The sequence below is a fragment of the Hylobates moloch genome, unplaced genomic scaffold (genome assembly GCF_009828535.3).
Source record: "Hylobates moloch isolate HMO894 unplaced genomic scaffold, HMol_V3 SCAFFOLD_16, whole genome shotgun sequence".
In the NCBI taxonomy this organism is placed as follows: Eukaryota; Metazoa; Chordata; class Mammalia; order Primates; family Hylobatidae; genus Hylobates; species Hylobates moloch.
In genome coordinates, this window is record NW_026652291.1 from 55,953,716 (window position 1) to 55,975,146 (window position 21,431).

Sequence of the window (21,431 nt, forward strand, 5' to 3'; positions counted from 1 at the left end):
TATTGAAAGAGAACATCATCAGAGGACTGCCACTACCCAACTTCAAGACTTGCCATAAAGTGACAGTATTAAAGACAGCATAGTACTAGCAAAAGAATAAACAAATGCAGCAGAATGGAGATCTCAGGAATAGATCCACATGAATATAGTAAACTGATCTTTGATAAAGGAGAAAAGGCAGTATTAATGAAACAAAGATAGTCTTTTCAACAAATGGTGCTGGAACAACTGGACATTGACATGCAAAAATATGAATCTAGACAAACACCTTACATCTTTAAAAAAACTTAACTCAAAATGGGCCACTGACTTAAATGTAACACATAAATCTGTAACATTTGTAGAAGAGAAGAGAAAACCTGGATAATCTTGGGTTTGGTGATGACTTCAGATACAACACCAAAGCACAGTCTATGAAATAAAGAACTGATGAGATGAACTTGCTCTGTGAAAGACAATGTTAACCGAAGCCACAGACTGGGAGAAAATTTTACAAGTCACTGCTGATAAAGGGCTGTTATCTACAATATACAAAGAATTCCTAAAACTCAACAATAAGAAAATGAATAACCTTATTGAAAAATGGGCAAAAGACCTGAACAGACACCTCGCCAAAGTATATAGATGGCAAGTCAGCATATGAAAAATGTCAACATCATATGTCATTAAGAAATTGCAAATTAAAACAATATGATACCACTACATATCTAGTAGAACAAAGAAACCCAAAACACTGACAACACCAAATGCTGGCAAGGATGTGAAGCAACAGGAACTCTCATTCATTGAGTATAGCCACTTTGGAAGGTAGTCTGATGGTTTCTTAGTAAACTAAATATATTCTTACCATATGATCCAACTATCTTGATCCTTGGTATTGATCCAAATGAACTGAAAACTTGGTATTGATCCAAATGAACTGAAAATAAAACATATGTATAGCAACTTTATTCATAATTGCCAAAACTTGGAAGCAACCAAGATGTTTTTCAGTAGATGAATGGATAAACTGTGGCATGTCAGACAATGGAATATTATTCAACGCTAAAAAGAAATGAGCTATCAAGCTTCGAAGAGAAATGGAAGAAAAGTAAATGCATACTGCTAAGTGAAGAAGCCAGTATGACTATATGACATTCTGGAAAAGACAGAATTATGTAAACAGTAAAAAGGTCAGTGGTTTCCAGGGGTTAGAGAAGAGGGAGGAATGAACGGCAGAGCACAGAGGATTTTTTAGGGCAGTGAAACTATTTTGTATGATACGACACTGGTGAATACATGTACTTATATACATGTCAAAACCCACAGAATATACAACACCAAGAATGAGCCATAATGTAACAACAGACATTGAATCATTTGAAAAAATCATGCTGTGCCCACAGGCTGGACTGTATGGCAACTTCATCAAACTGGAAATTCCAAAAGAATTAAATTAATACAATGGAAAGAGAGGCACAAAAAACATGAGTAGGGGGATCATCTGCTCCTTAAAATTGCTTCTTTTCCTCCCAGAAATTCTGAAATCTAAATTTTAATTCATCAATAGTATGCACTACCCTGACAATTATTCTATCACGGTGACTTTATTTCTCTCACATACATGTATAAATGACACACTGGTGGCCGGGCGTGGTGGCTCACGCCTGTAATCCCAGCACTTTGGAAGGCCAAGGCAAGCGGATCACTTAAGGTTAAGAGTTTGAGACCAGCCTGGCCAACAAACCCTGTCTCTACTAAAAATACAAAAATTAGTGCTGGGCGTGGTGATGTGCACCTGTAATCCCAGCTACTCGAGTGGCTGAGGCACGAGAATTACTTGAACCTGGGACGTGGAGGTTGCAGTGAGCCGAGATCGCGCCACTGCATTCCAGCCTGGGCCACAGAGTGAGACTCTGTCTCAAAAAAAAAACCAAAAAACCAAAAAACCAAAAAAACCCCACATTGGTGAAAACATCAGTGTGTGTGTCAGCTGACAGTACAAAGTTCCAAAGTATATATATATGTATGTATATGTATATATATATATATATATTTTTTTTTTTTTTTTTGAGATGGAGTCTCGCTCTGTTTCCCAGGCTGGAGTGCAGTGGTGCAATCTTGGCTCAATGCAACCTCTGCCTCCCAGGTTCAAGTGATTCTCCTGCCTCAGCCTCCCGAGTAGCTGGGACTATAGGTGCATGCCACCACACCCAGCTAATTTTTTTATTTTTGGTAGAGAAAGGGTTTCGCCATGTTGGCCAGGCTGGTCTCGAACTCCTGGCCTCAAGTGATCTGTCCACCATGGTCCCCCAAAGTGCTGGAATTACAGACATGAGCCACCATGCCCGGCCTCTAAAAAATATTTTTAAAGGTGCTTTTGCAAAAATACTATTTGGAAAAAAAGTACACTAATTTTGATGTGTTAGTTATCACATTAAAAATAATAATAACCTTAAAAGAATCCTTTCTGACAATGGTAAGAATATTCTGAGATTTTTATTTTTTTTTAACAGATAGGGTCTCTTTATGTTGCCCAGGCTGGTCTTGAATTTCTGGCCTCAAGCAAGCCTACTGCCTCAGCCTCCCAAAAGTGCTGGGATTATAGCCGTTAGCCACTGCACCTGGCCAGATTTTCATTCTCTTAAAGCCCATGAGAATGTGTATTTTGAGGGGGCTAATCCAACTTTTAATGTTCCAAATACACCATTTAAAAATAGAGGTGCTCTTCTAAGAGGCGGGACAAGGCATTCACATAATCCAGAAGCCATTTTAAAACGGTGTTCCTTCTGCTCAATGTTATCTATCAGTTACCTAATCAGGTCTTGATATATTTTTGCCTTAAATATAAAAGGCTGATGCTAAAGTTCATCAGCATCACAGCATAATAAGGTAATTATTTCTAAGATGTGAATTACTTGTGAGATTCATTTTCTAAATCTGTTATTCAGCCTAAAAATAGTGAGAAAAATGAAAACTGACAATGAAATATTTTTTGTATAATCAATTCTAATGACTGCTTTACACTGACAAAAACGATAACAGTAATTATATACACTTTGTACAATAAATAAAATGTAAAAAAATATTTCAATACATAAATAGAAGCTTTACACATCCAAAATACAGTACATATATATGAAATATCTCTCTAAAATTCAATGAAATACTACAAACTACTATAATTTTCATTATAAATTATATATATTTCAATATAGAAATATTTTTCTTTAACATTTTAAATTTCAGAGATAACTTGCATGGTAATATTGTGGAGAATAATTTTATATACCAAGCTTTTTAGTAATTAATTGTAATTAATAATTCAATGGAAGGGCATGATTGTGATAATATAAAGAAAAATTTCTTAATTATGCCAAAAGTACCATTTTTAGGAATATAAAGATACAGTGTTCCATTTCTGTATAGATGGTAATGCTGAAAATAAAAGGGAAGGTATTAGATTTTTTCAGTATCTGTCTTGAGCACAACTCTGTAGAATGGTATGGGCCAAACTGAGGGATTTCTATAAAGTCAAATTACTAGATTACCATCCCATCTCATTACTTACAAAAATTATTTTAAAAGCAGTCTTCTAAGGCAAAATGTATTTTAATATGTCTCAAAAAGTTAATAAAAATACTGCTTCTCGTGAGCCGAGATTGCGCCACTGCACTCCAGCCTGGGTGAAACAGCGAGACTCCGTCTCAAAAAAAAAAAAAAAAAAAAAAATACTGCTTCTCAATGTTTCAAAGCCTGTATGATAAACCTCCACTTTATGTACTTTTTTTTTTTTTTTTTTTTGAGACAGAGTCTCGCTCTGTCGCCCAGGCTGGAGTGCAGTGGCGCGATCTCGGCTCACTGCAAGCTCCGCATCCCGGGTTCACGCCATTCTCCTGCCTCAGCCTCTCCGAGTAGCTGGGACTACAGGCGCCCGCCACCACGCCCGGCTAATTTTTTGTATTTTTAGTAGAGACGGGGTTTCACTGTGGTCTTGATCTCCTGACCTCGTGATCCGCCCGCCTCGGCCTCCCAAAGTGCTGGGATTACAAGCGTGAGCCACCGCGCCCGGCCTCACTTTATGTACTTTAAAACATGGTCTTCATATATAAACTAAACAAACTAATAACTTAGGAGTAATGGAGAGACAACTGAAGACATTTATTCCTCTATTCGAATAAAGGTGAGGAAAAGTTACGATGATGCCTAAGAATACTTTACTAGGTAAGTGTCGAAAAGGGCAGGAGTTCAATATTTAATACCATTCTCGTGTTTGCCTATTTTATAATATTTGGCCCACTGTATTAGTCATTCAAGGAGAACCTTAGGTAATTTTAAAATGACTTGAAAAACTTTATTCTTTCTGAAAGTGTATTTGTAGTGTTTTGACATACATACATGTATTTATATATTTATAAAATTATGTTGCGGATTTCTGAAGTTCTTGAGAGTAATTTCTTATTCTCAAATGTATGTAATCTTTCCAGTAAAGAATACACATTGAGTTAAAATCTGTTATAACTGTACTTACTTTCAGAAAGAACATTTGTTCTGCAGCTTGTAAGGCAATTTGTTTACAAATATAAATTAATCTGCATTAACATCGTTTTTCCATACATCCCATGGCATATAGTCACTTAACAGACTATTTGTATTCCAAATTTTATCCTTTAAATAAAGCCTGCAATTTGGGAGTGTAAACGTATAGTCTGATAAAAATGTTAAAACATACTAAATATGTACAGTATATAACAATTTAATTGCTACTGATCCACTGATATTTATTTTCTGTTTCTTCTTTTTGGACTCTTTGTTCTTCTCGGTGATTAGCTGCAGCCCAAAATGTTATTTTTTTGAGTACTTGTTGCAGAAGTTTAGGAGGTAATAAAGATATCTGACTTTCTAACATGATAGAATTTTTACCAATGCAGTCAAGACATGACCTGTAAAATAAAACATAACAGAATTATTAGTCTTGAACCTGAGGTTATAAAATAAAACATTTATAGTGAAGAATTCTTTCAACATTGTAGTATTGGACTTTCATGGGTTTTTTTAATTTTTAATTTTTGTCAGTACATAGTAGGTATATATATTTATGTGGTACACATGTTTTGATACAGACATGCAATGCATAATAATCATGTCATGGAAAATGGGGTATCTATCCCTTCAAACATTTATCCTTTGTTATAGTTAAGTATTCCTAAAATTTAAAATCATCATAAAAATTTTACATGGCAATGTATTCATATGTTTTGTTTGGAACATGATAGGATTTTTTTCCCAATGCACCACAATAATCATATATTTTTATAGAATAGAGACTAAATCTGACCAAAATCCAATGGAAACAGAATATATGGCTTACCATGCATAATGTTCTTTAAGTAAAAATGATTAAGACTTAATTTCAAACCAGATGAGTCTGTAGCAGCTCCTGTTTATGTTATCCTTTCAGTTGGCCCAATAACCATATACCCTTCTCCCAGAACTGTCCTTTGCTTCTGTCACCTCAAGATGAAACATCTGTTTTTATATCTGCTCCACGTTTCTTCCATAAACAACTGCAGGGGGGTTACACACTTGACTTATTTGACCCAGAGAGAGCAGGGTGAAAGACAGGAATGGAGCAATACAGAAAGTGCCAAGAGACTACTTGGGTTTCTACTCTTCTTGGGGCCTGGGTGTTCATTTCTTTTCCCCTTTGATTCCATTAGACTAGAGGGCAGTATCCTTCCAAGTACAATGCCCTTTTTAATCTTATGCTATTTTGAAAAGGGTTTTGTACTGTAAAACCACAAGAAACTTAAGAACTATCAAAAAAGCATCTGTTTCAATTAATAAACTTTAATTCAAAAAAATAAGTGTTAAAATTTTTTTTAACAGACTCATTTGATTCTGCTGCGGTTAACTTTAGTTGTCATTTTTACAAGCACTTATACTCTAGAGATTTAGATGTTCTTCCATACTCTTACGAAGTTTTTTCCCTCCACTCTGGAACAACTCTAAACAAGAAGTGAGTTAAAATGTCCTAGGAGGTTGAAGTACAGGTACAGGGTTCTGTGGGAATCAGAGGAGGAGAATAACTAAGACAACCTTAGCAAGCCAGGGGAAACTCTCCAGATGGGAGGTCCAAGCTGAGACCTTGAGGTCCTCAACAAATTAAAGAAACAAAGGTATTCCAGCTAGAAGAACCACATTTGCAAAGCCCTAGAGATGAGAAATAAGATTACAGAAACTGCGCTTCTATTGTCTAAATACAGCTGGAGGGCAGAGCGTGAGAGTGGGGCCTGGCCAGAGCGAGACAGATAAATGGAGGCCCTGAGTACCATGCGAAGGAATCTGCAGTTTGTCTCTGGCAGTGGGAGCCAAGCAGGAATCATCACAACACAACATGTAATACGTCAGCTTTCCATAGTAATATATAAGAATATTTCATAACTAATTTTTTTTTTCCTGAGATGGAGTCTTTCTCTGTTACCCAGGCTGGAGTAACAGTGGCCTGATCTCAGCTTACTGCAACCTCCCACTCCTGGGTTCAAGCAATTCTCCTGCCTCAGCCTCCTGAGTAGCTGTTATTACAGATGTGCGCCACACCACGCCTGGCTAATTTTTGTATTTTTAATAGAGATGGGGTTTCGCCATGTTGGCCAGGCTGGTCTTGAACTCTTACCTCAGGTGATCCGCCCACCTTGGCCTCCCAAAGTGTTGGGATTACAGGCCTCACTGTGCCCAGCCTCATGCCTAATTTTTATAATAGCCCCAAATTCCCAAATTGCAGATATCCTAAATATCTATTAATAGACTAGTTAATAAATTGTAATTTTTTTTTTTTTGAGACGGAGTCTCACTCTGTTGCACAGGCTAGAGTGTAGTAATGTGATCTCGGCTTACCGCAGCCTCCGCCTCCCAGGTTCAAGCAATTCTCCCGCCTCATCCTACCGAGTAGCTGGGACTACAGGCGCGTGCCACCGCGCCCAGCTAATTTTTTTGTATTTTTAGTCAAGACATGGTTTCACCACCTTGGCCAGGCTAGTCTTGAACTCTGAATTCCTGCCCTCGGGTGATCCACCTGCCTTGACCTCCCAAAGTGCTAGGATTACAGGTTTGAGCCATTGCCAATAAATTTTATTTCCACAAGATAGAACCTATATAGCCATTACTAACTTAAGTATAGATTTATTACACTGAATGATTATTTACATGAAAGATATTACAAAACAGCCTGCATAATTTGATCCTTTATACACACTCACATATACATATATGTTTACTGCTCTTGCTGAGGTTTCCAATGACCTCTTAGCATGATTAAGTTCACTCTAATCATTTAATAAAATCATTAAAATCATGTATATATGGTTATATATTGATCATTATATAAATGATTTATATATAAAATCTCTCTCTGCTGGGCGGGGTGGCTCACGCCTGTAATCCCAGCACTTTGGGAGGCCGAGGCGGGTGGATCATGAGGTCAGGAGTTCGAGACCAGCCTAGCCAATATGGTGAAACCCTGTCTGTACTAAAAATACAAAAATTAACCGGGTGTGATGGTGCGTGCCTGTAATCCCAGCTACTCGGGAGGCTGAGGTAGAAGAATCGCTTGAACCTGGGAGGTGGAGGTTGCAGTGAGCCAAGATTGCACCACTGCACTCCAGCCTTGGTGACAGAGTGAGACTCTGTCTCAAAAGAAAAAAAATTCTCTCTCAGTATATGTATTTAACTTTCTTTTGTATCCAGCCTAGTTCACCTGCACTTCATTCTCTTGCCAGCAATTTTAATCCCCTTCACCATTTCTGTTACCCATCCCAGCCAAACTGCAATGATGGATAAATTCAGCCGGTCATCTCCTTTCTGCACCTGCGACCCAGCTGTTTAGTGCTACTGGGGAAAGTCATGTTTCTCAGCTATGGTGCCACTACATATTGATGATATTCTACCTCAGCTGCGTGCTACTTTGTTATATATCCCACAGACAGACGTCAGCATCTTCCTGCAGTCACCTAGGCAGCTACTTCAAATCTTCACCATTCATCTTAAGTTCTTATCCTCACCTCTCTTTTCTCTTATCAGATGACCTCACTATCAACTAGAACTTCTCAATGTCCTGCCCCAACCCAAAAAGTTTTCTATCTATATATCCATACTTCCTTCTTTCTCCACTATTTTAAAGAAAAGAATCCTTTCTCCAGTCAAGGACTAATTTAAAAATCTGTTTGCTAAAATCACCTTCTCAAGACACTGCTCTACCCGCTTTTCCTGCATTTTCTTGTGTTTCTAACAACCTACTCTCCATTGGCTTCTCCTGCCCAACTGGCATATAAACAAACATATTCATCCTCCCTTGGTCTTGGTGCTCTTCCCCAGAAGTCACCCTTCACCAACAGAGAAATGGTGGAGAAGGGGATTAAAATTGCTGGCAAGAGAAAGAAGTGCAGGTGAACTAGGCTGGATATGAAAGAAAGTTAAGGCCAGGTGCGGTGGCTCACGCCTGTAATCCCGGCACTTTAGGAGGCCAAGGAGGGCAGATCATGAGGTCAGGAGATTGAGACCATCCTGGCTAACATGGTGAAATCCCATCTCTACTAAAAATACAAAAAATTGGCCGGGCGTGGTGGCGGGCACCTGTAGTCCCAGCTACTCCGGAGGCTGAGGCAGGAGAATGGCATGAACCCGGGAGGCGGAGCTTGCAGTGAGCCGAGATGGCACACTGCACTGCAGCCTGAGCGACACAGCGAGACTCCATCTCAAAAAAAAAAAAAAAAAAGAAAGAAAGTTAAAACTGGAAGGGTGGAAGGGTCTTATTATTTGGAAAACTGAGAAGAGTCCAAGGAGTAAGGGAGTGTAAGAATTAAAAGGATAAGAGGTTTCTGGTCCAAGAGGAGGATGGGAGTTTAAGATTTCACAGGTGTAACTGTGCTGAGCAAGGTCATAAAGAATGAAAAGAGTTCTCCACACAGACGCTAAAATCAGTCAAGAAAAGGGACTGTGGTGAGCCAGGGCCAAAGTCCTCAGTGACTGGGGGAAAATGAGCCGGAGGTTAGTAGATGGCAACACCTGCATGTGAAATGATAAAACCTGGAAGCAGTGGTGAGAAGTGAGACTACAGACACTGGATCCTTGACTGTGAAAATGGAGATGAGGGAAAATACATACTATCCACAGTGCTTTTCAATCCAAATGTTCTAGGATCTCTTTACAGTAGTCTTTCCTTGTTCAGATCTCCCTTCTCTTGGTTTTTGTGCTACCATTATCTCCTGGCTAGCCTTCAACTTCTCTGGTCACTCTCTTGCTGCCTCCTTTTCTTCTCCCTACCCCTCAAATGTAGTTAAGTTTCTAATGCTGAATTGTTGGCTTCCTCCTTACTCCTAAAACTCCTCCTGGCCAGAGCTAATCCACACTTACTGATTCTCCAGTGATTCTGAAATTTTATGTCTGGCCCAGACCTCTTTCCATATATTTAAGCATTTAATGGATAGCTCCACTAGAGTTCCCACAAACACTTAGCACGTCCAAAACCAAACTCATCATTTCTACCTTTATGCCATCTTCAGACTGCTGCCTTTCTCCACATTCTCCTATCATTAATTCTTCCCACTCCTTTTCCTTGGCATCTATTTAACTACCAAGTCCATTCTCCCTCCTAAATATCTCCATCTCCCTTCCTTCTCCAGCCCCATTGATACTTTCCAGATCAGACATTCACTCTGTACCTGACCACTATTAATAGTCTCTTTACCGATTTTCTTTACCCAGTCACACATCCCTTCAATTTTTCATCCACTCTGTTGCCAGAGGAATTGTCTAACTTGTAATATGATCATCTTATTCTCTTCCTCCAAATTTTTCAATGGCTCTTGATCTCTTTTACACCAGATAGTGTAAAAGAGAGATAAAGTTCTAGATGACATATGATTTCTGATTTCTTGTCCAACATCATTTCTTGCAACTCTCTGCCTCACACTACATTCCAGGAATGCTCAAGAATTCAGCATCCAGAACACACTATGCTTTTATATATATCTTTACACTAACACCCTTGCACTGTTTGTTCATGGCAAATTCTTAGCTCAAATCTTTCTTCTGCAAAGACTTCCCTAACCTTTGCCATCTTAATCATAGACAAAAGGCCTTCTTCTCCAGTATTCTCATAAACTTTGTATATGTTTCTCTTAAGGCAATTTCCTTTTTCTATTGTAGAAAAAGTCTGGAAGCTTGAAAGTCTACCTTCTATATTATTAGCAAGTTTAGGGAAAGGCCATGCCTTCTTATTTCATGGCGCAGTGCCTTCCCAAGTAGGCACTCAAGTGTTTCTTGATCCCTGCACATGAGGAACTTGCAATCCAAAGTGCAGGCCACACCCTGGACTAATTAAATCACCATCTGTGGGGGCAGAGCACAGGCATTAATTTTTTTGAAGCCCCTCATGAGAGTTTAGTTTGAGAACTACTGTGCTAAGAGAAGGGGTAGTTAAGAAAGATGTCAGAAAGGTCCAGTTTGAGCTACTCTGATGGTTTTCAGGTGGTTCATGTTACAGAACATCTAAATGTTACAGTATACTCCTTGAAATATAACATGTCCCCTCTCTTTATCTCTCTCTTTCTCATATGTCTTCGATTATGTTATTCCCTCTGCATAAAATTCCCACACTTGTTCACTGGGCAATTTCTACATCTCTCAAATCCTTCCTCCCAACTCTCACAGGTAGAAATAGGGGCTTCTTCCGTAATCCTCCCACTAAACTTTGTATAGATTCCTTTTAGAGCAAGAATGTATGAGCTAAGACACTATAAGTCATATCACCAACTTAATACTAGCTTTGGGGTTAAAAAAGAAATTATTCTATATTAAATGTCTGTGTATGTGTGTATATACAGTCAGCCCCCTGTATCTGTAAGTTCCTCCTCTGTGGATTCAACCAACTGCAGATTGAAAATGTAGTTAGGCTTATGACAGCTGCATCTGTACTGAACATGTACAGACATTTTTTTCTTGTAATTATTTCCTAAACAATACAGTGTAACAATTATTTTCATAGTATTTAAATTGTATTAGGAATTATGAATAATATAGAGATTATTTAAAGTATATAGTAGGATGGGCATAGGTTTATATGCAAATACTACATCACCCTATATAAGAAACTTGAGCATCCATGAATTTTGGTATCCGAGTGGGGGTTTTCCTGGAACTGATCCCCACAAATACCAAGGAATGACTGTATATAACATATATATGATATATATTATTAGGCACATTCCAATTTCCAAAAAGTTAAAATGTGAAAAATGTCAGGCTTAGAATTAAGGAAATATAGTATGTTTAATATTACCATATAAACTAAAGGCAATTTTACAAACAAAACAGTGATTGTATTGTATGTGTACACACACACACAGACACACACACACACACACATATATATACACAAAATATACATACACACACATATGTATATATGTGTGTGTTATATATATATATTTATTTATTTATTTATTGAGACAGGCTTTCAGTCTATTTCCAGGCTGGAGTACAGGAAACATGATCATAGCTCAATGCAGCCTCAAACTCCTGGGCTCAAGCCATCCTCCCACTTCAGCCTCCCTAGTAGCCACAGTAGCCAGGACTACACACGTAAGCTACCACGCCAGCTACTTTTTTTTTTTTTTTTGTAGAGTTGTGGGTTTCACGATGTTACCCACACTGGTCTTGAACTCCTGACCTCAAGTGGTCCTCCTGCTTTGTCCTCTCAGAGCACTTGATTACAGGTGTGAGCCATCATGCCAAGCATGTATATTTTAATTTTTAAAACTCACATTGGTGTATAGTTCACCATTATAAATTTGATTATACTCTTAGGAAGATGTGAACATATTCTTGAATTCATGTAATAAACAACCTGAAAAATATTTCAACGCTTCCCAAAAATGAGAAGGAAATTATCATATATTCATAGCAAATATATAGAAAATATTAAATTTGCTTACCTGAGTAGTGAATAAGGCTGTGTTTGAAAGATCAATAAATCATTGCAGTGACCCTAATCAACATAAAAAAGGCATTATTTTTTGATAAAAATAACAATGAATTAATAATTGAATGTTTCTTAATTTTATAAATGTAAAAGGTATTGTATAAGGCAGCAAATAAATCTAGTTGTTGACACACACACATAAATTCATGCACACACACAAACATACACGTACATACATATACCTGCTACCTACAAACTTTGAGTTTGTGGTTTCCAATTTTCAGTGACCAAATTTTAACCTAACCAATAGCCTACATAATTGCAAATTTGAAAATAAGAAATACATTCTTCACCAAGAAGTGAGTTAAAAAATAACAGTAGTGTTTTTTTTTTTTTTTGAGATGGAGTCCCGCTCTGTCACCCAGACTGGAGTGCAGTGGTGCAATCTCTACTCACTGCAACCTCCAACTCCCAGGTTCAAGCGATTCTCTTGCCTTAGCCTCCTGAGTAGCTGGGATTACAGGTGCCCACCACCATGCCCCGCTAATTTTTTTTTGTATTTTTAGTAGAGACAAGGTGTCACCATGTTGGCCACGCTGGTTTCGAATTCCTGACCTCAGGTGATCCACTCGCCTCAGCCCTCAGCCTCCCAAAGTGTGATTACAGGCGTGAGCCACCACACCCAGCCCAGTAGTGGTTTTCAAACTTTTTTTTTTTTTTTTTTTGGAGACAGGGTCTGGCTCTCCTGCCCAGGCTGGAATGGAGTGGCGCAATCAGAGCTCACTGCAACCTCTGCCTTCCTGGCTCAAGCCATCCCCCAATCTCAGCCCCACAAGTAGCTGGGACCACAGGAACAGGCTACCACGTCCAGCTGTTGTAGAGACAGGGTTTCACCATGTTGCCCTCGCTGGTCTCAAACTCCTGAGCTCAAGCAATCTGCCGGCCTCAGCCTTCCAAAGTGCTGGGATTACAGGTGTGAGCCACCATGCCTGGCACTTTTTTTGTTTTTAAGTTGAACTTTTTCTTTCAAATAACTCATATGTAAAAATTTCCTCTTTATCTTGTCCTCCTTTTCCAGGTGGTTTCAAGATTCCCTGAGAATTCCTTTTTTTTTTTTTTTTTAGGATGGAGTCTCGCTCTGTTGCCCAGGCTAGAGTGCGGTGGTGCGATCTCGGCTCACTGCAACCTCTGCCTCCCAGGTTCAAGTGATTCTCTTGCCTCAGCCTCCTGAGTAGCTGGGATTACAGGTGCACACCACCACACCCTGGCTAATTTTTGTAATTTTTAGTAGAGATGGGGTTTTGCCATGTTGGCCAGGCTAGTCTTGAACTCCCGACCTCAGGGTGATCCGCCCACCTCAGCTTCCCAAAGTGCTGGGATTACAGGCGTAAGCCACCACGCCTAGCCCTCCCCGGGAATTCTTAATTTGAAAGTCAAGATCTGGAAGATTATTTGAATAATGAGTCTCTCATCTAAAAGTTAATGTGGTAGAAAAGTCACAGAAAATGTATCTAATCCTTTCAAATAGCTCTTTAGAATTTCATAATTTATGATCATGCTTTTAATCAGAATTCCTGTTTTCATGATAAACTTTGTATCCTAAATGAAGATTTCTAGTGCCAAGAAAAAGAAGACAAACCACAAAATTTGCTTTTTTAATAAATGCAAAGTTGTAGTTTTAATCTTTTAGTGAAGCACTGAATTCTCAGCCAAAGAAAGCTCTAAAACTTTGAATATCCAAAACATTTAAGTTAGGGGCTTCATAACTACAAAATAAAGCAAATTCCCTGGAGAGAAGCCATCTTATTTTGGAGTTTGTCACTCCATAGGGGCAGCTCTGGAGATAACTGCGCCTGAAGAGATGAAAGGGAGCTAGTGCCCTCTGGGTTAGGCTCTGGCTCACCGTACCCCATCCCTGATGGCTCAGAATCCTCTATTTTTGAGTGTCCTACACAAAACCAGATCAATCATTCCTGAACTCCTGTCCCATTGTGTATAGTGTATAAATATGGCCGCCCTGCTCTGAATTTCCCAGGGTGCTAGGAGTGAAAGAACCATACTCTCCAAATGCTACTCATTTATACCTCTGACCTTAGTTTTATCAAATTTTAAAATTGAAATGCTTTAAACTTAAATGTAAAACAGCTGAGTAAAGCAGTCGTAAAAGATATATAGTAAAAAAGAGAATAGGCCAGGCACGGTGCTGATGCCTGTAATTCCTGCACTTCGGGAGGCTGAGGTGAGTGGATCACTTGAGGTCAGGAGTTCAAGACCATCCTGGCCAACATGGTGAAACCTCATCTCTACTAAAAATACAAAAAATTAGCTGGGCGTGGTGGCACACACCTGTAATCCCAGCTACTTGGGAGGCTGAGGCAGGAGAATCGCTTGAACCCAGCAGGTGGAGGCTGCAGCAAACCGAGATCATGCCACTGCACTCCAGCCTGGGTAACAGCAAAACCCTGTCTCAAAAAAAAAAAGAAGAATATACTTGGAATATTTCAACAAAGTAGTTTCCTCTTGAAGGGGCAAGCTAGTAGGTAAGATTCAGAAGGAATAATCAGGTGGCTTCAACAGTACTGATGATGTTCTAACTCTAAAATTAGCTAACAAAATTTGTTGGTATTTATTACACTTAGCATCTACATTATTAATATTCTTTTCATGTATCAAATATTAGATACAAATATATATTTCTTTGAGACAGGGTCTCACTCTGTCACCCAGACTGGAGTGCAATGGCATGATCTTGGTTTGCTGCAACCTCCATCTCCTGGGTTCAAGCAATTCTCGTGCCTCAGCCTCCCGAGTAGCTGGGACTACAGGCATGCACCTCCACACCTGGGTCATTTTTGTATTTTTAGTAGAGACGGGTTTTTGCTGTGTTGGCCAGGCTGGTCTCGAACTCCTGGCCTCAAATGATTTGCCTGCCTTGGCCTCCCAAAGTGCTGGGATTTAGAGGCGTGGGCAACTACACCCAGCCTACATACAAATATTTTAATTCAATAATATCAGAGAAACCCATGTAAGAGAAAAGAGAAAGAGGAGACATCCTTTAAAAGGTCTACTTAATAATTTTGCTAATCAAACTAATAGACCTATTTTGATTTGTAAATCCAAAATATCCAGAAAGGCTTCATAAAAGCCAGTCATCCTTGCTGGGCACAGTGGCTCACGCCTGTAATCCCAGCACTTTGGGAGGCCGAGGCGGGCGGATCACGAGGTCAGGAGATCAAGACCATCCTGGCTAACACGGTGAAACCCTGTCTCTCTACTAAAAATGCAAAAAATTAGCCGGGCATGGTGGCAGGCCCCTGTAGTCCCAGCTACTGGGGAGGCTGAGGCAGGAGAATGGTGTGAACCTGGGAGGCGGAGCTTGCAGTGAGACGAGATCGCACCACTGCACTCCAGCCTGGGCAACAGAGCAAGACTCCGTCTCAAAAAAAAAAAAAAAAAAAAAGTCAGTCATCCTGAAGATTAATTAAACCACAGAGTAACATTTCATGCCCTTCATATTTTGCAATGTTAGAATATCAACATTCTTGCTGAATAGCCATTTAGTGTGAATAACACAAATACTCAGAGGAAATAGTTAGATATAAGATTTTCTTACTGTATCCAAGGCAAGTAAATCATCTTTGCTCCCACCAAATACCATTATTTCATTTTCTTTTCCCAAACAGGCTGTGTGCCATAACCTATGATTGAAAATTATAAACAGAAACACTATCATGGGAGAAACTGTACATTATATATAAATCAATTCTAAATTTCATACTCTAAAATGTAATCTATTTAAAAGAAACATGATTGAACTTGAACCTTTGGAATATCCTAAAAAGGGTTATAAAGATTCCTCTAGAGTTCATTAAATCACACCATTAAAGAGATGACTGTCTCTGTTTTTTGTTTTTGTTTTTGTTTTTTAAAGAGACGAGGCTAGTTTTGAACTCCTGGGATCAGGTAATCCTCCTGCCTCAGTCCCCTGAAGTGCTGGGATTATAGGCATGAGCCACCACACGCAGCCAGAAATGACTCTTAATAACTCTACTATATCCTTCAATATTTTTATAACCTTTTTCTCTCATACATATTATCCCTGCAGTGAAATAAATTAAAAAGGAACTGATCACCTTATTGCTGAAACAGGCACTTTCCCATTTTCTTATTACTATCTGCCATGTTACTGTTCTTATAATTTTTGTCTCTTTTTTTTCCTACTCTATGTTCCCCATCACCCAGTAAATCCAATTTGGCACTCCTTCACATTTCCATTGTCACACTACTCATCACTCTGAGTACAGAACACCATAATATGTTCCTAGTTTTTCAGTCTCTCATCTCCTCCAGCTACATATGGCTAATAACAAATATTTTTCAAATATTGTCTCTAACCATGGAAATTTCCTGATGACGAAGTATCTGCACTACCAATGGCTGTTTTTCCTAGCCTAATATTTGTGATAAACCACTGTTTCTTTTTCCCACAAATCTTTAATTCTTGGCTTTTCCCAAATGAGCCCTCTACTTAGCTAAATTCATTTCCTTGCTTCCCCTATGAGAAAAGCTTATTATCTATCTCTAGGCTTTTGTTCACTCTGTTTCTTATGCTTAGAATAATAAGCCATTCTTACTGGGCCTTAAAAACAGGCTCCAAACACCCAGAAAGTATTCCAAATACCCACCCAAAACTGGTTCTGTTACCATCTTTATTCAGCACCCTTTAATGTTTATGTGCTCATTTTACACTTGCCTCACTTACATTTGAGGAAGAACTGCTCTGCATGCTACTTTAGCTGTTCAACTAGCTAACTAAGATTATGAGGTCCTTGAGGTAAGAAGCTGTCACAGTGGTGTGCTGGAACTGCCTTACTGGCTAGCAGAAGCTGATTGTACATATCTGCATCCAGTTCCACGTGCAGTGACATCATGTTGGAAGCTTGAAATCGGCCATGGTGGGAGTATTTACACCTTGGAAATCAGCAAATGCTACAAATTAGGGCATCCTCCCACCTGGAGAGTGGTTGTTGGCCATTATCAGCACACCATGGGAACCTGAGGAATCTAATTTTATGGCTTCTTAAAAATGCCTCGTGGTGTTCTGTACCCAGTAGCTGCTCAAAAACCTGTGATTAACAAAAGCAAACATGAGGCCGGGCACGGTGGCTCAAGCCTGTAATCCCAGCACTTTGGGAGGCTGAGGTGGGCAGATCACAAGGTCAGGAGTTCAAGACCAGCCTGGCCAACATGGTGAAACCCCATCTCTACTAAAAATAAGAAAAAAATTAGCCGAGCGTGCTGGCGCATGCCTGTAATCCCAGCTACTTAGAAGGCTGAGGCAGGAGAACTGCTTGAACCCAGGAGGTGAAGGTTGCAGTGAGCCAACATCACACCACTGCACCCCAGCCTCGGCAACACAGCGACACTCTGACTCAAAAAAAAACCCAACCAAACAAAAGAGAACATGAAAAAAAACAACATAATATATTCAGTCATTAGATACACAAATTATTTCATAAAGGAGTAGAGCATCTAATATTCTTTTGGAAGTGGTCTGATAGTTCACATCTATTTCCAATATCACATTATTAACAAATAATAATTTTCGCCTATAGTTTCAGCTACTCAGGAGGCTGAGGCAGGAGGATCGCTTGAACCCGGGAGGCGGAGGTTGCAGTGAGCCGAGATCATGCCACTGCACTCCAGCCTGATGATGGAATACTAGTTTTATAGTTTAACAAAGTTGAATATTTCCAGAGTAAGAGAACTCTCAAAAAAATTTCCCAATTTTAGGGGGTAAATTAGGGATTTTTACATAGTCATTGCTTTGACTTTTAGAGTACTTTGATTCCTTGTTTTTTTTTTTTTTTTGACAGGATCTGGCTCTGTCACCCAGGTTGGAGTGCAGTGGCATAATCTCTGGTTCCTCCATCCTCTGTCTCCCGGGCTCAAGTGATCCTCCCACCTCAGTCTCCTGAGTAGCTGGGACTACAGGCACACGCCACCACACCCAGCTAATTTTTTTTTTTCAGAGATGGGGTTTCACTGTATTATCCAGGCTGGTCTTGAACTCCTGGGCTCAAACAATCCTCTCACCTTGGCCTCCCAAAGTGCTGGGATTACAGGTGTGAGCCACCACACCTGGCCTTGATTACTTTTCTTAATATACCAACTGTTGAAGCAACAGATACCTAAAACAATAATAAATCATAACTTATTTTATTACCACACAACTTATTTTATTTTTTCTACTTCCCAGGAACTGGGACACATAACTGATTTTTAGTACATTAATCCCTTTTACTTAAATTTCACAAGTGCAAACAGTAGAATTATGCACAATTTGTTAAACCAAATACTTTCCTCAAACAATCATGTACACATTCAATGACAAATGCACTTGTGGCCCAAAACCGAACTAAGTCATTAGAGATGTTGTTTGGGAAATACTCTGCCCAATTCTCCAACTCTTATCTTAGAAGATACATTGATAAAAATCTTCAACAAGAACCCAGATTACGTGGTGGGGTTGAGGATAGGGACTGGAAAAGGGTTAGGTAAAGGAGAGAGAATACAAAAAAATGCCCTTATACATGGGAAGGAACAGATTAATTTCCTGGAGAGAAGGCTATGTATGTGTAACCTTGGTGATACTCACGAGATCCAACAGTACTTGGGGCTCTATACACTAATATTTTCTCTAACATCTTTTTCAGACACATAAAAAAGGGTCCTTGCTGACAGCCAATTATATAGGCTATAAGATCTGGCTACATATATGGCTTTTCAGTCATAAGTTTATCTAAGGTGAGACCCAGAGAATAGGAGTGCTACACTGTAGAACAGTTGTTCTCAACCAGGGGCTATTTGTCCCCTAAAGAAGCATTTCACAGTATATGGAGATATTTTTAGTTGTCACAACTTGGGGAGAGAAAGGGTAGTACAACTGGCATCCACTGGGTAAAGGACAGGGATGCTGCTAAACATACTACAATGCACAGGACACCCTCATGACAAAGAATTATGTGGTCCAAAATGTCAGTAATGCCAAGGTTGAGAAACCTAGCTGTACAGTTCTAAGAGGAGAATTGGGCAGCTTACATTTCAAATTACAACTTGAAAAATTTGTACAAAATGCTTATAGATCTTAGCTAAATTGTCACTTTTATAAAAATTAGTATATATATATATAGACACATATGTATGTTCTCCTTACACTCAACTGTATCCCACCTGTTCTTCTCCTCACCTTATACCTGTAGATCTGCCTCTGTCTTATCTGCCTTAGGGAAACTCTGGCCATTTCATCATCGAAGAACACTGGAAAGCCTTTCCTGCCTTGATTTTGGTGACATCTAGCTTGCAACCTGATGTTTTTTCTACAGACTGATAGTTTATGTCCTTTCACAGCTGCTCTAAACTTATCACCTAAACATTCTAATAAAGCATATTATTTACATGACACATCAGCTGAATTAAAAGAAATCTCTTTACATAGCTCTAGTTCTAACTAATAGTATATTATAGATAATAGTTGTGTTGCTCTAATTACTCACTAAGGGTTGAAATATAAAATAGGAGCAATTTTAAAATTAAGCATTTTTACTAATAGTTTGGTCTATAATTAATGCATTCATACAATCAAACAACTGGAATAAACTAAGAGATTATCTAGTCCAACTCTCTTATTTCACAGATGAAAAAGTCGATGCTCAGTTTCTTTCTTTCTTTTTTTGAGACAGGGTCTGGCTCTGCTGCCCAGGCTGGAGTGCAGTGGTGCAATCTCAGCTCACTGCAGCCTCAACCTCCTGGGATCAAGTGATCCTCCCATCTCAGCCTCCCAAGTAGCTGGGACTACAGGTATGCACCACCACACCTGGTCATTAAAAAAAAAAAAACTGTAGTGATGGGGTCTCACTATGTTGCCCAGGCTGCTCTCCAGCTCCTGGACTCAAGTGATCCTCCTGCCTCGGCCTCCCAAAGTGCTGGGATTAATAGGCGTGAGCCACCACGCCTGGCCAATGCTCAGTTTCCTTAAGTGACTTTTCAAAGCCAAAAAAGTAGGTAGTAGCTGAGCAAGGACTAGAACTCTGAGCTCCCATGTCTTAGTACAAAACTCTTTACATTAAAAAAAAAAAATTTCAAAAGAGCCAGAATTGTTAAAGTAATACATTCCAATGAATTTTTATACATGAAGACATAAGAATCACAAATGCAATTATGAATTCTAAATGTACTGTGAATATTAATATAGATACATATACCAAAATAAATATAAATATTTTCAGGCCTTTTTCTTAGGTAAGCTGTCATTTATTAAATAACAAAATATATATCATTAAATTGATTTCACACTAGCATAAATAATCTGTATTTTTAAAATTCTAAAATACATAGCATAAAAAAGAATTACCAGTTATAATGATCATAATGTGCTAAATCTGAATTTCCTATGAAGATATTATTATACTATTCAATAAAATTAGAAAAAAATAAGAATTATAGTACAAATGTGGTTTTCTTTGTAGTCTAATAATAGTATATAACTTCTAAAATTTTTAATCCTATAATATACCATAAATAAATAACATTTTTGTTTTCAAAAAATTCCCATCAATGAATATATTATGCAGTTAATAAAGATTAATAATAACCTGCCATCCACTGGATCAACGTGGAAGCAAATTTCCTGATTAACTTGCTTTAAACCTCTTCCAAAAACAAATAACTACTATTAAAGCCAACCCCATTTTTGTCTGCTTATTAAAAATATTAACATTAAAAACATTAATCTCATATGATGCTTTTAATTATCTTAATCTTCACAGTTATCAGGCAAGATTATGCATTTACATAAAAGAATAGCATTTTCAAATATGCAAGTATGGGTGAAAACTGGATAGATCATTTCTAACAATCAGATATAATTAAAGTAATAATTAAATTATTTAGGTAACATCAAGCTCATTTGAAAGACATTCTTCTCAATGGCTTATGGTTTCAATGGCAAACACTATAAATTCAGTACTATATTTTAATGCTTTAAAAATTCTTAACTATTTTACTATTTGTCAATTTCTAGACTTACCTAGGTCTTGTTTTAGGTAAATGTGTAAGTTGTTTCCAACAATTTGTTGTAACATTATGAATCCAACCATCACCTGTAATATCATGACAGTTCAGAAATTAAGATTAGGTCTTTGGGATACAATTTTAATTTTCCCCCAAATTTATCATGCTACATTTAAATGACTATCTTTTCTGAGTACACCTATTTTATCATACAAATTTTCAAACATTTACAAAAATAGAGTGACCATGACAATGAACTTCCATATATCACAGATTCAACAACTATCAAGACTTTGCTACATGTGCTCCACTTATCTTTTTGTTATTCTTATTGCTTAATTTTTCTAAATGAAATCCTAGATCTCATATCATTTTCTCCATACATACTTCAGTATGCATT

At 38.4% G+C, this 21,431-nt stretch overlaps 1 protein-coding gene across 2 annotated transcripts in view; it reads right to left on the bottom strand.

Annotated features, from left to right (window-relative positions):
* Positions 1–724: 724 nt before the first annotated feature.
* KLHDC1 (kelch domain containing 1) overlaps positions 725–21,431 on the bottom strand; it is a 64,790-nt gene continuing 44,083 nt past the window's right edge. The window contains exons 10-14 of one of the 2 annotated variants that reach the window (XR_004252706.2): positions 21,048–21,120; positions 15,573–15,657; positions 11,973–12,025; positions 4,511–4,922; positions 725–919 (exon numbers count right to left, since the gene is read on the bottom strand). Coding sequence is in view for 1 of the 2 variants with exons in the window: in XM_032179993.2 (XP_032035884.1) it covers positions 4,736–4,922; positions 11,973–12,025; positions 15,573–15,657; positions 21,048–21,120 (398 nt within the window). In the remaining variant the exon portion in view is untranslated. Of the gene's footprint in view, positions 920–3,763; positions 4,923–11,972; positions 12,026–15,572; positions 15,658–21,047; positions 21,121–21,431 lie in introns of those variants that run through there. The other variant, XM_032179993.2, reaches the window with a different exon arrangement.